The sequence below is a fragment of the Pleurodeles waltl genome, chromosome 3_2 (genome assembly GCF_031143425.1).
Source record: "Pleurodeles waltl isolate 20211129_DDA chromosome 3_2, aPleWal1.hap1.20221129, whole genome shotgun sequence".
Classification (NCBI taxonomy): Eukaryota; Metazoa; Chordata; class Amphibia; order Caudata; family Salamandridae; genus Pleurodeles; species Pleurodeles waltl.
In genome coordinates, this window is record NC_090441.1 from 41,086,600 (window position 1) to 41,113,654 (window position 27,055).

General features: G+C 45.5%; 1 protein-coding gene across 3 annotated transcripts in view; it reads right to left on the minus strand.

The window, feature by feature from the left end:
• Positions 1–27,055, minus strand: part of ANKFY1 (ankyrin repeat and FYVE domain containing 1) — a 526,918-nt gene that overhangs the window by 47,016 nt on the left and 452,847 nt on the right. For all 3 annotated transcript variants that reach the window (XM_069226693.1, XM_069226694.1, XM_069226695.1), the window contains exon 23: positions 22,238–22,384. In XM_069226693.1, the coding sequence (XP_069082794.1) occupies positions 22,238–22,384 (147 nt within the window). The remainder of the gene's footprint in view (positions 1–22,237; positions 22,385–27,055) is intronic.

Consider the following 27,055-nt stretch of genomic DNA (forward strand, 5'->3'; position numbering starts at 1 on the left):
TGGAAACTAATAGATCCAAAACTTTTGTAATGGTCTGTGGTCCCAATAAAGTGAAGATCCTAAAACTTAGCATCAAGGCCAAGGGATCTGAAAGAGTGCTATCCTTTCCCTACCTAGGAGTTACCTTTGATGATAACCTTAGCTGGAACTCATGTATGGTTAGTAAGAGTGCTAGCTTTTCACGAGCCACTGGCTCCGTTTTCAACGTCTCAATGTGTATTGGGAATACGTCTATCAACCCACTTATCGAGATATACAAGTGTAGGTGTGTCCCCATTTTGACATAAGGTGCTGAAATTTGGGGCTGTAGCAACACAGGCAACTTACAAGATCAAGAGAATAGGGTGTTCTGCAGACTTTCTGGGGTCCCCTTGAGCAGTAGCTATTTTGTGCTGCACTAGGAGCTTGGGTTGGACTATGTGGAAGATTGTATAAAACTAGCTCCTCTTTTACTCTTGTGTTCTATTTGGTGCAACATCCAGGCCTCTCTCTGTAGAGATGTGATTGAAGACTGCCTAGCATGTGCTCTTGTTCCCTCAATACCTTTAAAGTATATACAGACCAATTTCCCCTGCCCTGGAAGACTGTAGCCTCCTTACTGATTCAATCTCTATTGATAAGGAGGATAAGAGGTAGGTGAGGGAGGGCGTGTGGCCAGACGCCCATGGCGGAAGAAATCTCTCCGTGAGGATCCCGTCAGTAATCCCCCACCCCGTTACATCCTGATTCCCAGAGGGATCCCAGTCCGCACTGGCACATTGATAGAAGTGCAGGGGCCCCTGTGCCTCTTATGGGGTGAGCGAAGCACGCAGTGCCCTGGGTTTGGGGCCAGAATGGCCGGGCGTCCGGGGGCTGCGAGGAGCCCAAGATGGCAGCCGCGAACAAAGAGGCTGAGCTGGTAGCCCCTGCCGCGGACGATGCGGCCTGAGACCATCCGGAGCGACGATCAACCCGAGCTGGCGAAGGGCCCAGCAGCGGGCGGCGAGCTGGACAAGTGGACACGTGCGGCAGGGAGCGAGACCTGAGGCCGGTGGACTCCCTGGGGGGCAGCGACCGGCCCTCTGGGGGCGGGACTGGGCCCCGGCTCAGCAGAGGGCACCAGAGGAGGCTGAAAGGAGAGGGAGTCTCTGGCCCCGGCCCGGGCGACGCGGAGCGGGACCACCCCAGAAGCAACAGCGGACGGACAACGGAGGTGGCGATAGGAAGCCTGCCCAGCCGTGCCAGAACTGTGAGTACTGCAGGGGGCCATAGACCTGGAGAGAGGACTGCTAGGGTTCTGACCCAGATAAGGCACAGGAGAAGGAGTCCTACAAGGAGAGATGAGGTGAACCATAATCTTCTGCTATAGCAGAACAAGGAGGCAATTTGTAGGAGAGAGAAGGCAACATAAGAGGTACCCCCACAACAGGGGGGGGGTCCAAATACAGAACACACCTCAAATCCCCAAGCGAAAGGGACTCCCAGTGGTAACGCGTGCCTGTCATGGCGTGGATTTGGGAAGGCCGCGACGGACTTGGAGCCAAAAAGCCCCCACTACACCCAGGAGGTTGAATATACAGATCACACGATAAGAGGCGAAGTACCCAGATATCTTCTGTGAGCAGGAGAGTAAGAGGGCTAGGAGAGACACTACGGAGGAGGAGGGGGACTGTTGCATCCCTCCTCTAATACCATAGAGAATAGTAGCAGAGACCCAGAAATGGGAAAAGTTGGTTGCAGGAAGGACACAGAACAGAAAGACAGTACTGCTACGGACGAAATGGCAGGTCCGCGGGGAACCAAGAGTACCCACCCTATGCAGAAGACTGGTGACCCCACTCTTCAGGACGTACTACAAGCCATAACAGCATCTCGTGAAGCCATGGAGGAGAACATTTACGCCCTGGCCACCGATTTAACAATACTCAGAGATGACCACCGCTGCGTGGCCGAAATAGTATTCAACACAGAAAAACAAGTCAATGAACTCCTGCCAGAGGTCAGGGACGCAACTAAGATCACGCAGCGGATGGAGAAGCAAATCCGTAACCTGGAACTCCGTGCAGAAGATGCTGAAAATCGATCCCAGTGAATTAATATCCGTGTGATTGGCTTACCGGAACGCATCAAAAGGAATACCATGGTGAAGTTTCTGGAGCGCTGGCTTCAAGAGGAAGTGGCAGAAGAACCACCCTTTTTTGCGCTTGAGAGGGTGCATAGGAACCCGGCGCGCTCCCCACCACTGGGGGTTCCCCCAAGGCCGGTTGTAGCTCGTTTGCTGCATTACTGGGATAGGGACTATTTGCTGAACCAAAGCAGGAAGAATGGGGACCACAAGATAGACAATCATACGATCCATATCTTTTCCGACTTCTCACGGGAAGTACAGAAACAGAGGGCTTTTTTCGAGACGCTAAACAGAAACTGCGCCAAATAGGGATCCAGTATGGGATGCTGTTCCCTTCAAAACTCAAGAGTGGTGGCTAAGGGAGGCACACAGTTCTTTACCACAGCTGACGAAGTGTGGCAGTGGATTGACTTAGGCATCATCAGAGAAGGACCATCTGGCAGAGGACCCGCAACCGTGACGCCAAAAGGGAATCAGGCATAGCAGGAATCGCAAATTGGGGAGTCCCTCCAATAAAGAGATGCAAAAAGAACATCAGAAAGCAATGGAAGCAGTGGCATCGCTAAGCGGATCAGACTTCGGCTCTCACCTGCGGGCAGATGAGGAGCTTGAACACTCAGGATCGGATCAGGATTCAGACTCATCGCACGCATCAGATGGGTCGGGACCAGAGGTGACTCCAGGGACGTCGGACTGCTTCATTTGAGCTGCACAGCTCTGGACTTATTTTGGGGGCCCAGCACAGACATTGAACGACTGCCAAGAATCATACTCTCTCCCCTGCTGTGGCTGACAACGCGGCTGGAGATGGCCGAACCTGCAGGAGGGGGACTGGGCCCCCAAAACACCCTCAGGCTTAGCAGACAGGGAGATGGGGGAGACAAAGTGGCATATTCCTCTCAGAGAACTGGAGGACCGTCCCCAGTTTCGGTAGACTAGCTGAAGTAACTGTTCGAGTTTGGATGAGAGACGTTCAAGCTTTTGTCCTGGGCATGGGGAGTTGGGAAATTAACTGTTGGGTTAAGATTACTGGCCAATGTGAGTCACAGGGATTGGTAGCAATGGAGCTGGAGAAGCGGCGTGGGAGATTACGGTTATTGTTGATTATGGTATCGAGTTGGGTGCAGGAACAACTATGGACGACACAAAGGTCTGGCTACATTAGATTCATATAAACTCCTTTTGTGGAATGTCCAGGGCATGCACACGATGGTCAAGAGGTATAAGGTTTTTTCATACTTACAGAGGAGGGGGATCCAGGTAGTAATGCTCCAGGAAACGCACTTAACACAAGCAGAGGGGAAAGCTATACAGAAACAGTGGAGGGGCCAGATATACTATACTACATATTCTGCCTTTGCTAGAGGGACCTTCATATGGATACGGGTTGGGGTCCACTTCTAGTTATTGGATAGTCTTACTGATTTGTGGCAGTTCGGGGGAGACTGGAGGGCAGGGAGTTAGCAATGATTAATGTTTCTGCACCTAACTCGGAACAAGGTGTGTTCTTTACACGCCTATCAGGCCTCCTGGCCACATACCTGCAACATCCCTTGGTTCTGGCGGGGGAGGGGGTGGAACTTCAACTGTGTGGCAAACCTCACCAAAGACCGCTCACACCCCCCTTTGCACGATTCTCCGCTAACTAGAGTGGCACAGCAGTTTACATCCTGGCAGTCACATTGGGGCCTGGTAGATGCGTGGCGTAAGTTGCACCCAGATACCGGGGACTACTCGTACTTCTCTTATTTGCATGAGCTCCATTTCCGGCTAGATGCATTCTTGTGCACACTGGATGTATTCCCACATATACATAATGCTGAATACTTGGCTCGCACTATTTCAGATCATAACCCACTCTTGTTACCACTGAAGTGGGGTCTGCCCCTCCCCCATATCCCCACATAGAAACTGAAACCAGAATCATTAGAGGACGTACAATATCAGGGGGAGTTGAAACAGCAAATTACTCAATTTTTTTTACGGATAATGAGGCCACAACCAGCAATCCTTTGATAGAATGGGATGCTTTTAAGGTGGTGAAGAGAGGAAGGTGTATAGCGGGAGCGGTGGGGGTTCGTAGAACACTGCTTGGAGACAGCATGGAGGCAGAGGATAAACTGAGAGTGGCTGAAAAGAATAGGCCGGAGAATCCAAACTTGCAGCACACCATAAGAAACAGTAACAGAGTGCGTGGAACGTCTTTGCTGCCTCGACTATAGGAATTATATCACAAGAGCCCACAGGGAGAGGGACAAAGCAGGCCGGATGCTGGCACGGGTGGTATCGCTGACCCAGAGAGGCTCAATCATACTGGAAATGAAAACAGACCGGGGGACTGCATTTATGGACAGGAACAAATTAACATGCATCTCCTAACCTACTATGAGCGATTATATAAAAGTACCCTCCAATGTGAAAGGAAATCCACTGAGGCCTACCTGGCCCAGATGCAACTCACATCACTAACACCTGACACTGCAGGGCAGTTGGGAGAGGCCATCACCCTGCAGGAAATCAAGGGGGCCATCAAGAAGTTGGCCAGGGGAAAGACACCGGGTGACGAATGGTTTCCCAGTTGAGTTTTATGCTACATACGCAGAACCACTGGCTCCAAGGCTAGAGTCCCTCTATAAGGCCGCCAAGGAACTGGGAGTACTACCGGTGACGGCATGAGAGGCAATAGTGGTGCCGCTGCTAAAAACCTGGTAAAAAGTCTACAGAGTGCGGCGCTTACCGACCTTGATCCATGTTAAATTTGGACTACAAGATCCTCAGTAAGATTTTGGCAACAAGGCTCCTCCCACATATGACAAAACTGATACACCCTGATCAGGCATGTTTTATCCCTGGTCGAAACCCAGCAGATAATATACGCCAGTTGTTAGCAGTCTTGAAGGACCCCGCTCATGATGATATGATGGCTGAGGTGCTGCTTGTAGATATCGAGAAGGCCTTCGACAGCCTAGAGAGGGGGTTCTTTTATGCAGTGATGGCCAGGCTGGGTCTGGGTCCTGAATATATTGCATGGGTGCAGTTAATGTATACCAAACTGACAGCCAGAGTGCGCACCGGACGGATAATATCAGAAAGCTATGTGGTGGAACGAGGCACTAGACAGGGCTGGCCCCTGTCTCCGTTGCTCTTTGAGTTGGCGATGGAGCCGCTGGCAAATGCAGCGCGAGGTCAGGGAGTAGGTCCAGGAGGGGGGGGAGACACCAAATTGCCTTATATGGCGACGACCTGCAAAATTTTTGTTGGGGGATACGCATAGAGATCTGCCTCAGGCACAGCTAATGCTCTCACAGTTCAGTACACATTCGGGGGTAAACTGGGACAATACCAGGTTGTTTGCGTTGGGACCTGCGGCAGCGCCCCCTATTGGACTAGGTATGGTCAAGTGGGAGTCACAATGCCTTTCTTATTTGGGAGTTAAGGTGTAACACGACCCGCAGGACATCCTGGAGGGTAATGTAGGAAGAACATTACAGCCCGTCAGGACCAATATGGCGTTTTGGCAAAAATTGCCATTGTCTGTAGCAGGTGGGGTAGCGCTTCTAAAAATGGTAGTCCTGCCTAGGCTACTATATCACTTTACAGTCTTTTGGTGTGAATGCCCAGGGCAACCTTTAGGGAATTGGAGGCAATAGTCATAGCATTCCTGTGGGGTAGCAGATGAAGAAGAGTGGCATTGGCCAAACTCCAGAGGCAGTCCACAGATGGAGGGCTGGCGGTCCCCGACTTTGAAGCCTATTACTTCGCAGCACAGCTCCAATGGCTTACACAGTGGATAGCAAGCAGAACAGACCCTGAGGCACTAGTGAAACCATTCACCCCTCCGTGGACCAAGGTTAATGGAGGTGTTGTTGGGGAGCAGAGGCGGCAAGACGGGGGACTCCCTTGAATTTAAAATTTTGATTTAGTGCTGGATAAGCTGTTTACGTGAAAATAAGATAAAGACGCCCTACTGCCCGGAGCTGCCTCTGTTGTCTTTACTGGCATTACCGCATCGGAGTGGCTGGGAGGGGCTCCAAACCTGGGTTGCGGCGTGGATTCAGACTGTTGGAGCACTGTTTACAGAGCTGACAATGACAAGATTTGAAGACCTTATAGCGAAGTTTGATTTACCGAGGGGTCATTATCTACTCTACGGCTCACTTACTGCTAGTATTCGGCGGCACTGGCGGGAGGGATTGAGAGAGCCCCCAACGCAGACAACTTGTACCTACCTGGGGAACTCCGCAAGTAAGCTCAAAGCGGTGACAAATCTATATGGCAGGATACGGGCCGATAAGACCCTTCCACTGACCCAACTTAGACTAAACTGGGAGAATGATCTGGGCACCGATATTCCTGACAAAGCATGGGAGCACATACTGGAGGGCTTCCCCAAGATGACTAGAAAAGCTAGATTTAAGCTCATTAACTTTTATGTGCTGCATCAGGCTTATGTAATCCCTGGTCGGATCAACAAGCACTTTGGAACGGACGGAGCAAAATGCCCTAGGTGCGGGTTGCTTGGAGCAGAATTCAGGCACATGTTTTGGGATTGCCCAATTCTAGTGACGTTCTGGGGGGCGGTGACTCAGTCAGTGGCAAGAGTGATAGACAAGGAGATTCCCTGTACAATAGGCCATTGCTTACTCGGGTGGTTTCCACATACGTCCAAAACGAAAGTTACTGGCAAATTTCAGGACTTGGAATACGTGCTGGCTAAGAGGGAAATTGCAATGACCTGGAATAATCCAATGGGACCAAGGATATCCCAATGGAAAAGGGAATTGAAAAAACGGGCTAGAAGAGAGGGAAATGTTCTTCTCAGAGAGATCAAAAGAGGTATGAGACCACCAGAAATAGCACAGGGATGGGAGGCAGTAATGGAGGCATTGGAGGAGGAGATCCTGACTGCCCAGGCCTCCTGAATGAATGAATGACTGAATAACAGACTGTAGGGGCCAAATTCCACCCCACCTGTTGGCGGACATTTTTACTGATAGGGAACCTGACACTACCACACACAAGAAGAGGAAGTACGTATCTGACCTCAAGGAACAATGCTCATCCCGCATTACAAAATTTGACTCACTAAAGGGGGGAGGGAGAAGTTGGGGTGGACAAAGAGGGGGAAGTTGGGTGAGATCTTAGGGTCCCAGTTTAGTAGAGAATCAGAAATGAATGGATAGAGTTGAACCACTGTATTGAAACAAAATGGCTGCATCATTGCATGATAATTAGACGACTGAAACTGCAATAAAATATATGTTTACAGAAAAAAAGAGGTGGGTGAAGGACAACTTTCTGTTAAAAAAGGGTAAGGTACAGGGCGCTGCCCCGGTCCTATTTATGTGTCTTCATAAGCTATGTGGTGATCCAAATGAGCCCTGGGACTGAGCCATACTTGGAGTGGGTCAACCACCTTTGGGATAGACCACTCATTACTAGATTTCGCCTTAGTTCCATCAGATGGAAACTGTGTTCTCCTCTAGGTCAGTATGATGCTTTCACCATCAGTTGCTATCCTTGCGACGAAAGATGTGATCATACTTTGTTGCACTTTCTGTTTTTCTGCAGGTATTAAAGAAAAAGATCCAAAGGCCTGCTCATGCCAGTGGCCAGAAAGGCCAAGATAAAGAGCTGTAGAGCTGTGTACCTTTTTTTGCAGACATTAGGTAGACAAGAATTATGATAACAAATGGGTGTATTTTTAAAATTACTTGTTAAACTTTGTAATTCAATACAGTTTTAAATGTATTTTATAGTCTTAAACTATTTATTTTTCCCTGAAATACGTATTTTATCTGCAAGTGACTGGTTTATTTGTATTAGTTTTGTATTAAGAAGTTGATTACTTTTGTCTTTGTATGTGCTTTTATGGTTCAAGACCTCCCTCAACCTGTACCACCGCCTGCTGAGGGCAACAAAGAAGACAGTCCTTGCCACATGCATCGAAACCAGCGCCAACACCACCAAGGAACCTTTCAACATTGTTAAGGCATTCTCCAACCCGGCTATCAGCGAAAACAACATCACACCCTCACAGGAGCTGTGTGACAACCTTGCCCACTTCTTCCATGGCAAGATCGCAAACATATACAGAAACTTCGAACCCCAATCCACACCTACGGACTTTCTTGACAGATACGCCACAACCGTATTTGACACAAACCACATACTGACCACCTGGAATGTCCTCTCCACCCAGGACATCACCTCCACCATGAAATCCATGCACGCGGGAAATCCCACAGACCCATGCCCGCACTACATCTTCAACCTTGGAAACCAAAGGATCGGCCAGGAATTCACCACCCTGTTCAACACCTCTATCAACACCGCAACATTTCCTGATGCCTAGAAATGTGCAGAAGTCAGGTCACTACTCAAAAAACCTTCCACCGACACCAGCTAACCCAAACACTTCCCTGCTCTCATTCCCAGTGAAGGTACTGGAAAAGATCATCAACAAGCAACTTATGACATACCTGGAGCAGAACCAACTACTCGATGCCTTCTGCAGCAATCACAGGACCGAACTGCCCTGATCACAGCCACAGACAACATTCGAACCCTCCTCGACCAAGGACAAACAGCAGCTTTGATCCTCCTCGACCTCTCAGCAGCCGTCAACACCGTATCCCACAACATGCTGATCGAAAGACTCCATCACATCGGCATCACAGGGGGACGCGCTCAGATGGATCACTTCCTTCCTCACTGGAAGAGCACAAAAGATCTACCCTCCCACCTTTTATCTCCAGTGTCCCCTAGGGCTCATCACTCAGCCCCATGCTCTTCAACGCATATATGACCCCGCTGGCCAATACTGTCAGATCCCATGGTCTCAACATAATTTCCTACACAGACGGAATTACTGATCTTTGGCAACAGAAGCAACACATGAAACGACTCCTGGTGGCCATCAGACCTAGGATCCACATCTACTTCCTCCAACCACGCCCGAAATCTCGGAATTAACACTGACAACAAGCTCACCATGAAATCACAGAACAACGCAGACTCCTTCGCTTGCTTCCTCACTTTGCGTATGCTACGTAAGATCTTTAAGTGGCTACCTCTACACATGAGACACACCATGGCACAGTCCCTCATCACCAGCAGACTGGACTACAGCAATGCCCTCTATGTAGGAATGGCCACGCACATCCTGCAGAGACTTCAGACAATACAGAACGCCACAGCCAGACTCATCTTTGGCCTTCCCAGACAACCAACATCACACCCTCCTCAGGCAACTCCACTGTCTCCCCGTACGGAAGAGATGCCAATTCATGCAGCTGACCCACGCACACAGGACTTTACATAACCAAGGACCTGGGTACACTAACCACCACCTGAACTTCCACCAACCGTCGAGAAGACTACGCTCTGCCTCCATTTCACTTGCTTATACTCCCTGCATCTCCCGAAGCAGAAGTGGAGGACACTCCTTCTCTCATGTTGCAGCAAAAACCTAGAACAGCCTCCCCACACACCTCTGGATCATCACCTCACTTCCAGAATTCCAAATGGCCCTCAAGACCTGGCTGTTCGAATAAGCCTCCTGCAAGCGGCTGGATACCCTATCGGGTGATTAGCCGCGCTTTATAAATCCTGACTGATTGAGGGTCTTTTTTCTGCTGATGATTATGAATTTTGCTTGTAAAATACAATATAATGAATGTATTCCATTTAAATTACTACCCACCCTTTGCAATCTGTTCATAAATAGAATGAAATGTATTCAAATATATTTAACAAAATAAATGTCAATTAAAATTGGAACGTTATTTGAATTTTATTATACCTAATGCTTTCGAATGAGATTACTATCTTATATTATATTGAAAATGTCACTTACCCAGTGTACATCTGTTCGTGGCATTAGTCGCTGCAGATTCACATGTTTGGCACAGTCCGCTGCCTGGTGTTGGGCTCGGAGTATTACAAGTTGTTTTTCTTCGAAGAAGTCTTTTTGGTCACGGGACCGAAGGACTCCTCCCTCCTCGGCTCCATTGCGCATGGGCGTCGACTCCATCTTAGATTGTTTTCCCCGCAGAGGGTGAGGATGGAGTTGTTTGGTATAAATAGTGCCCATGCAATGGAGTGAATATGTATGTACGTTAAGAGTTTCTAATAATTATTTACAAATGTTCAGATGTTTAAGATTTATGATCTACTTCTAAACGGCTACAGGCTTCCCGGGGAGGTGGGAGGGTACATGTGAATCTGCAGCGACTAATGCCACGAACAGATGTACACTGGGTAAGTGACATTTTTAGTTCGATGGCATATGTTGCTGCAGATACACATGTTTGGCATAGACTATAAAGCAGTTACCTCCCCTAAAAGCGGTGGTTTAGCCTGTAGGAGTTGAAGTAGTTTGGAATAATGTTCTTAGTACAGCTTGGCCCACTGTAGCTTGTTGTGCATTTAGTACCTCTACACAGTAGTGTTTAGTAAACGTATGAGGCGTAGACCAGGTTGCAGCCTTACATATTTCGCTCATAGGAATGTTTCCTAGAAAGGCCATTGTAGCACCTTTCTTTCTGGTTGAGTGTGCCTTTGGTGTAATAGGCAATTCTCTTTTGGCTTTAAGATAGCATGTTTGAATGCATCTGACTATCCATCTAGCAATGCCTTGTTTAGAGATTGGATTTCCTATGTGTGGTTTTTGAAAAGCTATGAACAGTTGTTTTGTTTTCCTGATTAGCTTTGTTCTGTCAATGTAATACATTAGTGCTCTTTTGATGTCTAATGTATGTAGTGCCCTTTCAGCCACAGAATTTGGTTGTGGGAAGAACACTGGCAATTCTACTGTTTGATTTAAATGGAATGGTGAGATTACTTTTGGCAGAAATTTTGGATTTGTTCTTAGAACTATTTTATTGTTGTGTATTTGAATAAATGGTTCTTGTATGGTAAATGCCTGTATTTCACTTACTCTTCTGAGGGATGTGATTGCAATGAGAAATGCGACCTTCCAGGTTAGATATTGCATTTCACAGGAATGCATGGGTTCGAAAGGTGGACCCATGAGTCTTGTTAAGACGATGTTAAGATTCCATGAAGGAACTGGTGGTGTTCTTGGTGGTATAATTCTTTTTAGCCCTTCCATGAATGCTTTAATAACTGGTATTCTAAATAGAGACGATGAATGAGTAGTTTGTAGGTAAGCAGATATTGCTGCGAGGTGTATTTTTATAGATGAAAAAGCGAGATTTGCTTTTTGCAAATGTAGTAAGTATCCTACTATGTCTTTAGTAGAGGCATGTAATGGTTGTATTTGATTGGCATGGCAGTAGTAAACAAATCTTTTCCACTTAGATGCATAGCAGTGTCTAGTGGAAGGTTTTCTAGCTTGTTTTATGACCTCCATGCATTCTTGTGTGAGGTCTAAGTGTCCGAATTCTAGGATTTCAGGAGCCAAATTGCCAGATTCAATGATGCTGGGTTTGGATGCCTGATCTGTTGTTTGTGTTGTGTTAACAGATCTGGCCTGTTGGGTAGTTTGACATGCGGTACTAGTGAAAGGTCTAGTAGAGTTGTATACCAAGGTTGTCTTGCCCATGTGGGTGCTATCAGTATGAGTTTGAGTTGGTTTTGACTCAACTTGTTTACTAGATATGGAAGGAGAGGGAGAGGGGGAAAAGCGTACGCAAATATCCCTGACCAACTCATCCATAGAGCATTGCCTTGTGATTCGCGGTGTGGGTACCTGGATGCGAAGTTTTGGCATTTTGAGTTTTCTTTTGTTGCGAACAAATCTATCTGGGGTGTTCCCCAAATTTGAAAGTACTTGTTCAGAACTTGGGGGTGAATTTCCCATTCGTGGACTTGTTGGTGGTCTCGCGAAAGGTTGTCTGCTAGTTGGTTTTGTATTCCTGGAATAAATTGTGCTATTAGGCGAATGTTGTTGTGAATCGCCCACTGCCAAATTCTTTGTGTTAGGAGGCACAATTGTGTTGAATGTGTTCCTCCTTGTTTGTTTAAATAATACATTGTTGTCATGTTGTCTGTTTTGACAAGAATGTATTTGTGTGTTATTATGGGTTGGAAGGCTTTTAACGCTAGAAATACTGCTAACAGTTCTAGGTAATTGATATGAAATTTTGTTTCGTGTATATCCCATTGTCCTTGAATGCTGTGGTGATTGAGGTGTGCTCCCCACCCTGTCATGGAAGCATCTGTTGTTATAACGTATTGAGGCACTGGGTCCTGAAATGTCCGCCCTTTGTTTAAATTTTTGCTGTTCCACCATAGAAGCGAGAGGTATGTTTGGCGGTCTACCAACACCAGATTTTGAAGTTGACCCTGTGCCTGTGACCATTGTGATGCTAGACACTGTTGTAAGGGTCGCATGTGTAGTCTTGCGTTTGGGACAATGGCTATGCATGATGACATCATGCCTAGAAGTTTTAGCACATGTTTTGCTTGTATCTTTTGGTTTGGAAACATAGCACTTATTACCTTGTGGAATGCCTGCACTCTTTGTGTACTTGGAGTGGCAATTCCTTTTGATGTGTTGATGGTTGCTCCTAGATATTGTTGTGTTTGACACGGTTCTAGGTGTGATTTTGTATAGTTGATGGAAAACCCCAGTTTGTGAAGGGTTTGTATGACAAATGTGGTGTCGTTTGCGCATTTTTTTACTGTGTTGGTCTTGATTAGCCAATCGTCTAGGTAAGGGAACACATGTATCTGTTGTCTCCTGATGTGTGCTGCTACTACTGCTAGACATTTTGTGAACACTCTTGGTGCAGTTGTTATTCCGAATGGCAACACCTTGAATTGGTAATGTATTCCTTTGAATACGAACCGTAGGTACTTTCTGTGAGAAGGGTGTATTGGTATATGAAAGTACGCATCCTTTAGGTCTAATGTGGTCATGTAATCTTGCTGTTTGAGCAGTGGAATGATGTCTTGTAGTGTGACCATGTGAAAATGGTCCGATATGATGTAGGTATTTAGTGTCCTGAGATCTAATATTGGTCTTAATGTTTTGTCTTTTTTTGGAATTAGAAAGTACAGGGAGTAAACTCCTGTGTTTTTTTGTTGTACTGGTACTAACTCTATTGCATCCTTTTGCAGTAGTGCTTGAACTTCTAGTCCTAAAAGTTCTAAATGTTGTGGTGACATTTTGCGTGTTTTGGGGGGGATGTTTGGTGGGAAGTTGTGGAATTCTATGCAATAGCCATGTTGGATTATTGCTAATACCCAATTGTCTGTTGTAATCTGTTGCCAAGATTGGTAGAATTGGCTTAGTCTTCCCCCCACTGGTGTTGAGTGAAGGGGTTGCGTGACTTGAAAGTCACTGTTTAGGTGGAGGTGTTTTTGGAGTCTGGAATCTTCCCCTACTCCTTGGGAATTGACCCCCCCGATATCCCCTGAAACCTCCCCTTTGGAAGGAACCCTGATATGGTGTGGTTCTTGTTTGTTGGCTGGTGGTGTCTGTGGGTTGGCCACGAAACCCCCCTCTAAATGGAGTTTTTCTGAAAGAGCCTCTGCTCTGCGGGGAGTAGAGTGCGCCCATGGCCTTGGCCGTGTCTGTGTCCTTTTTAAGTTTTTCAATGGCTGTATCCACTTCAGAGCCAAAAAGTTGTTTCTCGTTGAAGGGCATATTAAGGACAGCCTGCTGGATTTCAGGTTTGAAGCCTGAAGTGCGTAGCCAAGCGTGTCTCCTTATGGTGACAGCAGTGTTGACTGTTCTTGCTGCAGTATCGGCTGCGTCTAGTGAAGAGCGGATTTGATTGTTTGAGATCGTTTGTCCCTCTTCCACTATTTGCTGCGCCCTTTTTTGGTATTCCTGGGGAAGATGGTCTACGAGAAGTTGCATCTCGTCCCAGTGTGCTCGGTCATATCTGGCCAGCAGCGCTTGTGAATTTGCGATGCGCCACTGGTTGGCTGCCTGTGATGCTACTCTTTTCCCTGCCGCATCAAATTTTCGGCTTTCTTTGTCCGGAGGTGGGGCGTCGCCAGATGTATGTGAATTTGCTCTTTTGCGAGCTGCCCCTACTACCACGGAGTCAGGTGGTAACTGCGAAGTAATAAACACTGGGTCTGTGGGTGGTGGTTTGTATTTCTTATCCACCCTTGGGGTGATGGCTCTTGATTTTACGGGCTCTTCAAAAATTTGTTTTGCGTGCCGTAACATCCCTGGTAGCATTGGGAGACATTGATATTGGCTGTGTGTAGCCGAGAGGGTGTTAAATAAAAAATCATCCTCTATAGGATCGGAATGCAGTTGGACATTGTGGAATTCTGCTGCCCTAGCCACCAGTTGCGAGTATGAGGTACTGTCCTCTGGCGGTGACGGCTTTGTGGGGTATGACTCGGGATCATTGTCCGGCACTGGGGTGTCATACAGGTCCCAAGCGTCTTGATCCTGATCGTCATGACTTATGGTAGTTTGCGCTGGTGAGTGCATTTGTGGCGGTGTTTGTGCCGGCGATGCCTGTGGTGGAGAGGGCGGAGGCGTGACTTTTTTAACCACTTTGGCTTGTGGTTGTGCGTCATCCTTTGGAAGTCCGATCCTTCTTTTCCTCATGATTGGGGGAAGGGTTGATATCTTCCCTGTGTCGTGCTGGATGTACAGTCTCTTTTGTGTGTAGTCCGATTCTACACTTTGGAGCTCTTGTCCAAATCTGTGCATTTGGCCACTTATTCCTTGTTCCTCTGAGTAGGATGAAGGTGTGGTATTTTTCGGCGCCGAGAGAGAATCTTTTTTCGGTTTCGGCACCGACAGAATTTTTGTTCCTTTCGGCATGGATTCTCGGTGTCGATGTTTTTCGGTGCCGGTATCTTGTTTTTGTCTCTCGGAGCCGCTTTCTCGGCTCCGAGGTTGCTCCATGGCGGTCCCTCGACCGGAGTCGGGTGTCTTCGCTATGGGCGTGCCCTTTTTCGGCGCCTTCGACGGGTCGCCTGTTTTATGGGTCGAGCCATGGCCTGTTGGCAGTGGCGTCCCCTGGGCTTTCGGTTTTTCGATGGATTTACTTTTCGACGTCTTACTCACAGTTTGTTGCTGTTGTTCGACGTCGGAGTCTCCGGATTCTGATTCCGGAACCGAGAATGTTTCCTCTTCCTCGTCGAGACGTTGTTTTGTCGACGTGGACGCCATTTGTTGACGCCTGGCTGTTCGGTCCCGGAGTGTTTTTCTGGACCGGAAGGCTCGACAGGCTTCACAGGTATCCTCCTTGTGCTCGGGGGACAAGCACAAGTTACAGACCAAGTGCTGATCTGTATAAGGATACTTACTGTGACATTTTGGGCAGAAACGAAACGGGGTCCGTTCCATCGGCTTCGATGTCGCACGCGGTCGTGCCGATCAGGCCCCGATGGGGGATCGAAACTATCCCAAAGTCTTCCGATGATCGGTGTCGATGTACCTAACTATCCCGATACCGAACGGAACAATACCGACGCTTTCTTCCGAGATTCTGACTAACTTTCCGAACCGAAACACGGAGCGAAAAGGAATACGTCCGAACCCGACAGCGGAAAAAAACAATCTAAGAGGGAGTCGACGCCCATGCGCAATGGAGCCGAGGAGGGAGGAGTCCTTCGGTCCCGTGACCAAAAAGACTTCTTCGAAGAAAAACAACTTGTAATACTCCGAGCCCAACACCAGGCAGCGGACTGTGCCAAACATGTGAATCTGCAGCAACATATGCCATCGAACACCATCTTATAATATATTAAGTGAATTTTCTACATTTAATGAAATATTGCTAATTCAATTATTTCCCAACCTTTTCTCCATTATTTAACTCATTCTTGATACATTTCTCAAACAAAAAAAGATAATAAATAAAATGAACGCTTTTAACAAAGGAGTTATAACATTAAATAAAAAATAACTGTACAGAATTCATTCCTACCTTAAAAAGTACTGCTACTCAACTCCCCTAGCAATCGCTCCAGAGTCTCTGGAGGCAGCACACTCAGAGAAAATGTCACAACAGACTGCACCAACTGCATGAAATCCAGCCTTGGGGAGCGCATTAGTATGGAAAACGGCTGATTGTGATACGAGGACTGACAAGAAGCAGTCACCCCATTCCCCCCCTCGCAATGCTTAGAAATCCCATTGGTTCTACAGGAGGCACTCTGTAGCCTCAAATTCTGATTACTTACTTCAGATGGGTCCCGACTGGGATGCAGTACTACAGGTTTCTGATAATAAGGCATGGTATAAAGAAATCTCTTCCCTACTGCTAACTACTAAACAGAGAATCACACCATGGATGTCAAAAGAAATCTCAGCAAAAAGGGCACTATATCAGGAATACAGGAAGACAAAGTCGGGAAACTGCACAGGGAGTACAAGCGGGCTTCACGGCTGGCCAAGATACAGCATTCAGACATGTTCTGGGCAAACATGCAGCATACATGCAAATCCAAGGACTACAGCCTTCAGGAAAATAATCCATGTGCTAAATAATGACAACACTGTAGTCTACTGGGCAAACATAAGCAAGCAGGTGGGATCTCAATACCTGCAAAAACATTAATCAACAAGTCATGAAGGGTCTTCCACAACCACAGGAAGGGACTCAATAAGGCTGCAGCCGCCTCCTGATTCAGATCCGTCCTGCAAGACAGCCTGACTTGCAGGACCTTGATAGAGCCTGGACAGAGCGAGAAGGCTGTCACTCCAGGTAGCAGGAATTGCCACAGGAAAATCTGGGATAAAGCAGCTAAAGAGGGAGCAAGGTGAAATGAATGTAAAACAAACAGAAACAATAATACAGAGGAGTCAAAGTGATGGTGCCAAAGGTCCAAATGGACTTCCTTCTGCCATGTACAAAACTAATCCCAAACTATGTGTAAAAAAAATCTTTGCCTTCACTTCAGTCCTGTGAACTTTCATCAAACAGTTCCAAATTCCTGGCATGGATCAGTAATCCATCCAATTCTTAAAGGTGAACACAGAAGCGATCCAGCAAACTATCACCCAATAGCCCTGCTTGATATCGACTCCAAGTATTATGCAAACCTTGTGCTGCAAGATCTGCAAGAATAAGTGGACAATCTGGTGCTCATCCCATGGAATCAAGCAGGATTTTGCACTGGCCAGGGAACTTTATCCAACCTTGCTGATTGGACTCTTTTCATTGAGAAGGCTTTCAACTCAAAATCAACTTTATATGCCTGCTTCATTGACTTCAAAGCAGCATTCAACAGGGTCCTCCTGAAATCTATTATGGGAAAAACTTACCAGCCTTTGGATACCACTGAAAATCATAAGAGCCATCCAACTCCTTTATACTGAAACCTGGCTGTGCTTTAAATTTGGCTATTGCTCAAAACCTTCCCAGAAAATGTATACAACCACTGGATTGAAACAAGGGTGCGTGCTCGCTCTCTTACGTTTTATCACCCACCGTTCAAGCTTGTTTACAGAATTGCACCTCATAAACAATCACCCACCAAACCTTGGGGGTCACTGCCTTACTCACATGTTACAAGCATGCAATTTTCTCTGATAAGCATGACCCCTGTAGGTCTGCAACAACTTCTAGACACACTCTCAAAGTTCACTGAGCTGCATAAATTAGAAATTAATTACAAAAACACAAGTGGTAAAATTCAGCAAGAATATAAAAATATCTGGAGTATGGCTGTTAGAAGGGGTCATATTATCAGTCGAATCAAAATACAAATACCTCTGTATATCTTTTAACGATAGAGGCACCTTTATTGCGCACATGGACACAATGAAATCCAAAGCCGCCTGCCTCCCTAACTTTTGGCTGTAACACCAAGTCAAAATCTTTCAAAGGGGAAATCTTGTGTCCCTTTCATAAGGCCATGGCGGCAAAACTACTCCCAGCTATCCTGTATTGCTGCAAAATAATAGGAGCGAAGGTGACAAGGCTTTTGGATCTGATAATTGCTAAATCTTATTGGGCCATATATAGACTTCCAAACTATACATCGCAAGCCCAACTAAGCCTAGAGCTAGGTTTGACAAAACACCCAATTGCCACAAAGTGTTCATTCTTAAAAATGTGCCATAGATTTAGGTTGGCAGATGATAACACACTAGCAGTATGCATCTGGCTTGAAGTAAACCAGCCAAACTCAAAATCAACCTTTAGATGCAGTTTCTGTGATGCTTTGCAGTTGCTGCAAGCCTCTAAACTATAGAGTACCAGGTCTTCATCTGCAAGAGGCAGGGGAGCGGCTGAGAATGACAAGCACGGCCAATGACATGGGAGAACAGTCCAGCATGTCTATAACAACTGAACATTGCCAGAGGAACACATTAGTCTGCAATGCTACATGGACAGCCGAAAACTGACATGTCCACCAGCCTCACAGAACTTTGCTGCTACAACAAAGCTTGGCCAAAAAAGCACTTGACCATGCACTGACACTTTGAATTTTCCTGTATAATTAAGCCAATGAACATCTCTGATGTATTTTTAAAATGCATTTTTGAGGTCACGCACAGACATTTTGAACTTTCACATACTTTTAATGTTCAATAAATGCACTTTTTTCTTATTCAGGGTTTTCTTGTTTACATAAACTCATTAAGATGTATTTAATCATGGATGCTTTGCAGAACTGCGATTATATTGCTGTTTTTCTTACGTTTGCTGGTGTAATGGTTTAAATTAAATATGCACTTTGATTAAAAAAAAAGTATTGATAGTGAAAGTAACAAAAAATAAACATCGAATTACAAAGCTTTGTAAAAATAAGCAAAATAAATGTAAATTTAAGTAAATGACTAGCATTGTTATAAATGTGATGTAAATAAGCCTATGTAAATTAATCACTGTTAACTTTAACATACTGGATACTTAACAGTTTACTCCAAGAATCCTTCCAGGTGCTAGACTGGATCTGCAAAAGTTTCCCTAGCTCCTTCCTACTAGTAGATGGTGTCATGTCACCCCAGACATGCCACAGAGTAGCATGTAGGTGTTGCACATTCCTCCTTTTTTGCACACCCTCAAAAGTGGACTGCTGACTGACAGAAATGATGCACAAACATGCAGTGACAGAACTCATCTTGCAAGCTTATTGATTCTCGAAAGTTCACTCCACTGAACGGGGAGGTGGTAAGGAAACTGCAGGTAAAAAGAGTATCCACCAGACAGAGCGTTACCAAAAGTAAGTACAGTTTTCTTCTAATGGATACTTCTTTGGTCTCAATTTTTGAATTAGTATCAAAGCAGTGCCTCCCAAAAAGATGTGGGTCTGTTTAGTGGACTTATATCATGAATTCCTGCTCTCATAATAGATACAGTAGTTCCTCATGAAAGTATGGATGAAGGCCCATAAAGTTGCCTGGCAGATGTCCAGGACAAGAAGAGCCAAGCTATAGCTGCATTTGAAGCCTTCACTCAGGTGGAATGACCCCCGAGACCTCCAGACGAAACAATCGTAGCCAGGGAATAAAAAATAACACAGCTTAATGTAGAAAACATTCCACTGGTTTAAGAGCCTCTTCAGTTGTCCCTTTCTTCATATTGGTGAAAGCAATAAACAGATGCTCATCGATGCAGTGTGCAGGACATGATCCAAGTCCAAAATGATATAGTTTCTACTTTTCTTTTGATGGATGTAGGAGAAAAAATAACAGAGGTATTATGGACTGCCCCACATGAAAGGGTGACACGACTTTTATGAGAAAGGATGCATGTCTCTTAAGAACTAGCTTGTCTGGGAAGAAGGTGGTATATGGAGGACAGACCGACAAGACCTGCAGCTTGCTACAGTGACACATAGAACTGATCACAATGAGGAACAAAATGTTATGAGGCGAAGGAGTCTAGCTATGAAGCAGCTCAAAGGATGCACACATAATGAAGGTTAAGATCAGATTAAGGTCCCACTGAGGCATAATAAAATTATCGGGAGGAAACACGTGAAATCCCTTTTAGGAAATGCATCACAATCTATAACTGTGCCCAAGGCAAAACCATTTTGGGCAAGTGATAGAACAAAAGAACATGAGATAGTTTTGCCAGTAAAAGATCAACATGTTGGTCCTAACACCAGGAGATGAAGCAAGTCTAATGATCTGAGTATATGTACTTTGAAGAAGGGCAGCCACGACCAGAATGACATCCATCATCCATTGAATGTGGGAGGAACCCACCTCTAGATGCAGGAATTTTCTGTGACAGTGCATGATTGACACATGTATGTATCTTACACATCCAAGGACACCAAGTAGTCCTTGTGGTCCACAGCCAACAAGACCTAAGCAAGAGTCATCACTCTGAATTTCTCTTTCCAGAGGAAAAACAATTAGTCATCAACAATGGTGGCAGAGTCCTCTTCATCTTCTGAGGAATGCATGTGGGAGCCCCCAGGATCCTGAAAAACAGCCAGGAGTGCTGTCTAAACCCGTGGATCATCTCATGATATAAAGAGACTTAAACTGAATCCTGTTTAAAAGGCAGTTAATGTAACCTTTACAAATGGATGGTTGCCTTTGGCTGATCTAGTGGCCTTCAAAATCATATTTGCTGCTGCTTTCTGGTCAGCCTGGATAACGAGTTAAAATGAATAAGGATAATCTAGGTGCGAGTCAATGACTATACAAAACAGTTTTCTTCCCCATTTTCTTTCAAGAAAGGCAAACATGTCCTTAAAACCTTAAAAAGAGACAAACACAAGGCAACTATCATTGAGATATGATGTGACAAGGTCAGAGTGCTATCAATTTAGACTCAGGATTTTTGCAACAAATAAAGCAAAGGGTAAAGAGCCAATTTTAATGCCCGCCACCTCGCTATACAGAGGAGAATTAATTAGGAATGATTTTATAAGTAGGGGTCTGTAACACCAAGCTCCGTGTTGGTCACTGTGTCACCAGGTGTCAGTATATGATGTTGGGTAATGGGGAAGATAATGTGACCAAAACAGCTTAGACCAAGCTGCCAAGATAGAGTTCACTGATGCCTTTTTTAACAGTAACAGAAGCTCAGAAGTAGCAGGACCAAGCTGAAGCATATCCGAAACCAAATTAGATTTTATTTTCTGTGAGGAAGTTCCACCACACCTGCAGCTTGGGGCATGACCACGTCCTCAAGTGTAACATATGGAGAATCAAGAGTAGATTCAGGTGAGGTGTCGAAGTCAGTAGTGGCCTAGGTAAACACCAGTGCACCAGTATAATGTTAGGAATTAAGTTATATGCTTTTTCATCATCACCCTCATCTGAATTATATTAGATTCACAACCAAGAAGGGCCTTCCATTGTGGCAAATGGCTGATGCTGTGACAGTGGAGCAGCAGGTGATAAATCTTCACAGGGCCTCAATTTAGTGACACAGGAGGGGATTCACACTAACGGTGGGCTGCAGTGGAATCTGGATCAATGGTGATGGTTGGTGTCACAACAACCAACAATGCTTTCAGCAAAGGAGCAGAGGCACCGTAGATTAGGCAGACTGTGAGTGGGGTCAACTGGTGTGAAAGAAGTTCCCACCAGCAAAGGTTCTACTAGGGGCTCTAAGGGCTCCATGGGGCCTAAAGGCACACTAAAGAGATGCAGAGTCATACTAAGGATTTCAGAATGGCCTCTTTAAAGACCTCAACCAGCTGTGGATGTAAAGACGGCCCAGGGAACGCAAGGCACATTTTTTTCAGGATCAGAATAGCCTCAGAAGAGGAAAACAAAGTTGGGTCCTGTAGACACAGACTATGCACCCTGGCCTGCAAACTAAAACATGTATAGTTTGAGGAGTCTCATTTACACTTCTTGTGCTTCTTTTTGGAAACGTTGTCCTTCAATTTAACTGACGATGTTCATCTGGAGTGAGAACGGTCTCATTTATTGTGTTCAGCCATATACAGTTTGGCTTCCTTTTCCCTGATCGCCTTCAGGAGCCAACAGAAGCTTTTATCTATCACAGTACTTGCAGTCATGGTTGGCACCCAGAAGTCACAAACAGATGTGTGGGTAACTGATCGACATCTGCAGGGCAGGACAAGGTTCAATGGAGGCTTAGGAACTATTGACCTGGATCTATTTTGGCTCTTAGAAGGACTCAAAAGGAGATAATTATGCAGGTCTGAATATTTACCAGAAATACATATATTTAATGAGTGTGCTACCTTTACTGTGCATGCAATATGACATTTCAAATATCAAAAACAATGTCTTACCTAGAAGCCTGAAAAGAAGTTGTTTGGTAGCAACTTGGTAGTTGAAAATGTTAATCCCTTGATTATTGTTATCTCCGAGACGCGCACCTGCTCTTACAATGGCTCGGCACAGATTTGCATTCCCCTTCATGTAGGCTAGAAGAATCACTAAATAAAATGGCATAAATAGAACAATTCAATCTTAAATTTATTTGGAAGCTCATTCTTTAAATAATAAACACAATCCACAAACCCGGCAAAGTGGCAAATAACCAAAGCTCCATCATCACACAGCAAACATTACCTTTATGATGATTCCTGCACTGTTAGTTCTGCCTCTATCTCCTTCCAACAGACTGAGGATGTATGTATTCCAAGTGGGACCAGAAGAAACGTCTCTTAAAGGTGCTGTCAAATGAAACTCAGCTCAATAATGGGTGTAACTATTAATTGTGCACAAACCTCTGTACAAAGGGACCAAGAGACAGATTTGCAGCGCAATGTCTTTTGGTAAAAGGTCTCCCTCACACTTGTGTGTCACCAATTCGTCCAGCCCAGTTGCAACATGAGTTTTCTGTTTTGTATAGTTACAACTCAACATAGGTTCTCATCCAGCTAGGAAGTTGCAAGAGGGTCTCCCTCCTTCACACCATACACCACGTTGATAAGCCTAATTCTATGGCCCCAAAATGTTCAGAGGGGGAAAACAGCATATGCTTGTACAAGCAATATATAAGCAAGCATTTACAGGACGGGCTCCAAACACAGACTATAGAAAGATTCCTTGCCAAATACTTCATCTCTGGAGTAAATGCGTAATGCCTATAGGAAGGTGCACCCAGTGAGCAGTGCTTAAAAAAAGAATATGTAGTAGGCTATGTAGCATCACAACAAATATACCATTAGAAAAATACCTTACAAAGGGTAAGGATTTACTGACTCTAGAGGAATGAGAATGAAGTCTTTGAGGCGGAAGAACCCCTGCTCTAGCCCTTGAATAAGTAGGAGACTACCAACCTGACAATAGTCAACCTTGCCATTGTGTTCACAGGTGATAAAAGGATATCACTTATTAAAGGCAGTCATTTTTTAAAGCAAAATTAAGCATCCCTGAAACATCCAAGTTGTGTGGAGTTTCCCCAAGTAAAGATTCTTGACGTTTTGGCTGTAAGACTAGAATAATGATTTCCTGGTTAGATGGAATTGTGTCAAAATCTTAAAACTATCAGATTGTGTCCCATGCCTATGTGAGTGAATCCAACACTGCTAACTGTGCTTATCTCTTCTGTATGTGTCAGAGAGGTTTGCAACGCGGTTACACACGGAAGACCTGTTTAAGCATAAGTAAATTAAGTTTTCTTTGATGCTGAATATGCAGTACGTGTTGTGCAAGTGTAGTGCATTAAGGGGCCTTGCACTGCAGTTTCGGTCTGTGAAGCTAGAGAAAACTTTCACTGTACACAAGTCCAAATTATTGAGCTTTTTAATTAATGAAGTATTCTTATGTACCCTATTTCTTAAACTCAGCAATGTTTATATATTCTTAACACTGAATATGTCCTCCCTCTAAACTGCAGGATCCAGGAGCACTTTATTTTAAGACAAATGTTTGTAACAAACACCAAATCTTCTGTTTACTCTTTAAATAGTTTTAATTAGAATTAAAAATAAGCTTAACTGGATGCAATACCCGTGTTAACCCTGGCAAAAGCCAGAACAATCTGTCTTTTGGATTCCTTGTTGGGTGGAGTGGTTGGAAAGGAACTGGGATTCAGGCAACTAGAATATGCCTGAACCACCAAGCTCTCTGAAGTAGGATGTTGTAGAAGAGAGTCTGGATCACCAGGAGCAAGATCCTGGCTTGGCCCGGATGCCCACCAGAATATCCATCAGGGCTTCAGTAAAGGGGGCGAAAGGTTCTTGGTCGTGTTATGGAGCTTTGTAAGCATAGTGATTTTATCTTCTTGAGTGGGCAAAGCAAGGCTTAAACCTTCAGCTCCTCTCTGAATTATTGTCGCAAAGGAGGTGGACTACTTAGTAGCCACAGGATTAGGTGAAGATACATTAATGTCTGGCAAAGTGTCCAGACCACTGGCATCGTAGAGGCTGTACAGACCACTGGCATCCTAGATGTCATCAAATATGTGGCCATCATCCTCAGACCGGTTGTCATAATTGATATCATTTTGTAGGTCATAAGATTCTGGTTCGGTATAATGTTAAATCGGTGTTGAGAGTGGCACAGAAGCTGAAGCTGGCAGAGCAGACATCAGGAAATGGGTCGACTGCTGTGTGAGTCAAGGGGCACAATCAGCATCACGTAAGGATCCACTGATGGTAACCAAAGTATAGGCTTCCCTGGATCCATAAGGCACGGTGGTGCTTCAGAGAGATCCAGTGCAGCACCAAAAATCTCCTCCATGGCTACATTAAGTTGGTGTAACAGCTTTGTCCATTTAGGGAAAAAGTCAAAGAGGGACTAGCAACTGTGCGGTCTATAGGTGCCTTGAGGATCTCATGCCTCCGAGTGGTAGAAGTGGCGGAATGGAGGAGACCTGTCCTTGAACTTTTTATGTTTTTTGTGACTTCTCAGACTTACCTAAGCCCCATGACCTCAAGGATGACCATTCTCAGAAGTGGCCTCGGGAGTGGGAATGCGTCCACGCTCTTGATTTAGACCAGGACTGCCATTCCCCCCGACTGACTGAGCGCTTCTTCGAACAATGGAGTTTGGAGACAGAGCTTGGCTTTGCGGTTGTAGATGGCCTTTTTGTTTATCTTGGCTCATCACGGAAACAACACTGAGGGGGTCATTACGATCTCGGCGGGGGCGCTGACGGTCAACAGAAGACCACCAGCTTGCAGAACCTCCCACCAGCCACATAATAAACATCCAGCTGGGCCAGCGAGTGGAAACAGTGTTTCCACCAGCCACCCAGCTGGATGCAGGGACTGAACGTTGACAGCGGCTTCAAATGGAGCCGGCGGCAATGTAGCGGTGCAGTGGGTGCAACCATGTTCATTATATGGCGGTCTGGACCGCCATGCCGTTGGCGCCAATTACCGCCACCGCAGGCATGGCGGTCTAGACCGCCATGTTCATAATGAGGGCCTGAGTCATGGTTGAAGTCAAGGCACTGTATGCAGTATAGTGGCTCCTTCTGCTGGTGACAGACACAACACAACTTAAAATGGTAGTTTTGTTAGGTGACAAAGGCAGAGCACTTGAAGAAAATGTAGGGAAACATCTCTGTCACATGTGACAGAAGTCGATAAGCTCCAGATCTGCGACAATTGTTGCAGGAAGAAAGGAACTGCACTGGAGGAAGTGCAGATATAGTGGCCCCCAACATCATGCTTGGAGTCACATGAAATCGCTTAAAGTCGCCTACCAACTTATGAGGAAACTGCTAAAGTCTGGCACTGGAGGACATTCACAAGGTGAAAAATCCATGATTAGAAGTCTTTATCAGAAATGCCCAATGACCAATAAACCTGGGAAGGACGATGCTGAGATCACAGGTAGAATGAAAATGTCACTTACCCAGTGTACATCTGTTCGTGGCATTGGTCGCTGCAGATTCACATGTTGTGCACAGTCCGCCATCTGGTGTTGGGTCGGAGTGTTACAAGTTGTTTTTCTTCGAAGAAGTCTTTCGAGTCACGAGACCGAGGGACTCCTCCTCTTTGCTTCCATTGCGCATGGGCGTCGGCTCCATCTTAGATTGTTTTCCCCGCAGAGGGTGAGGTAGGAGTTGTGTGTGTTAGTAATAGTGCCCATACAATGGAATGAATAAGTATGTACAAATTAAGGTTAAGTAATGTATATATATACAAATGTACAGATGTTGAAGATAACTTCCGGCGGCTACAGGCTCCCGGGGAGGCGGGTGGGCACATGTGAATCTGCAGCGACCAATGCCACGAACAGATGTACACTGGGTAAGTGACATTTTCAGTTCGATGTCATCTGTTGCTGCAGATACACATGTTGTGCATAGACTAGTAAGCAGTTATCTCCCCAAAAGCGGTGGCCCAGCCTGTAGGAGTGGAAGTAGTCTGAAACAAAGTTCTTAGTACGGCTTGACCTACTGTGGCCTGTTGTGCGGATAGCACGTCTACACAGTAGTGTTTAGTAAATGTGTGAGGCGTGGACCATGTGGCTGCCTTACATATTTTGTGCATTGGAATATTTCCTAGGAAAGCCATGGTAGCGCCTTTTTTCCTGGTTGAGTGTGCCCTTGGTGTAATGGGCAGTTGTCTCTTTGCTTTAAGATAGCAGCTTTGGATGCACTTAACTATCCATCTGGCTATACCTTGTTTTGATATTGGGTTTCCTGTATGAGGTTTTTGAAATGCAATAAACAGTTGTTTTGTTTTCCTAACCTCCTTTGTTCTGTCGATGTAGTACATTAGCGCTCTTTTGACATCTAATGTATGTAGTGCCCTTTCAGCTACTGAGTCTGGCTGTGGGAAGAACACTGGTAACTCTACTGTTTGATTTAAGTGGAACGGTGAAATAACCTTTGGTAGGAATTTAGGATTGGTTCTTAGTACAACCTTATTTTTGTGTATTTGGATAAAAGGTTCCTGTATTGTAAATGCTTGAATTTCACTTACTCTTCTTAGAGATGTGATGGCAATGAGAAATGCAACTTTCCAGGTTAAGAATTGTATTTCACAAGAATGCATGGGTTCAAAAGGTGGTCCCATGAGTCTTGTCAAGACAATGTTAAGGTTCCATGAAGGAACTGGTGGTGTTCTTGGTGGTATTATTCTTCTTAGGCCCTCCATAAATGCTTTAATGACGGGTATCCTAAACAGTGAAGTTGAATGAGT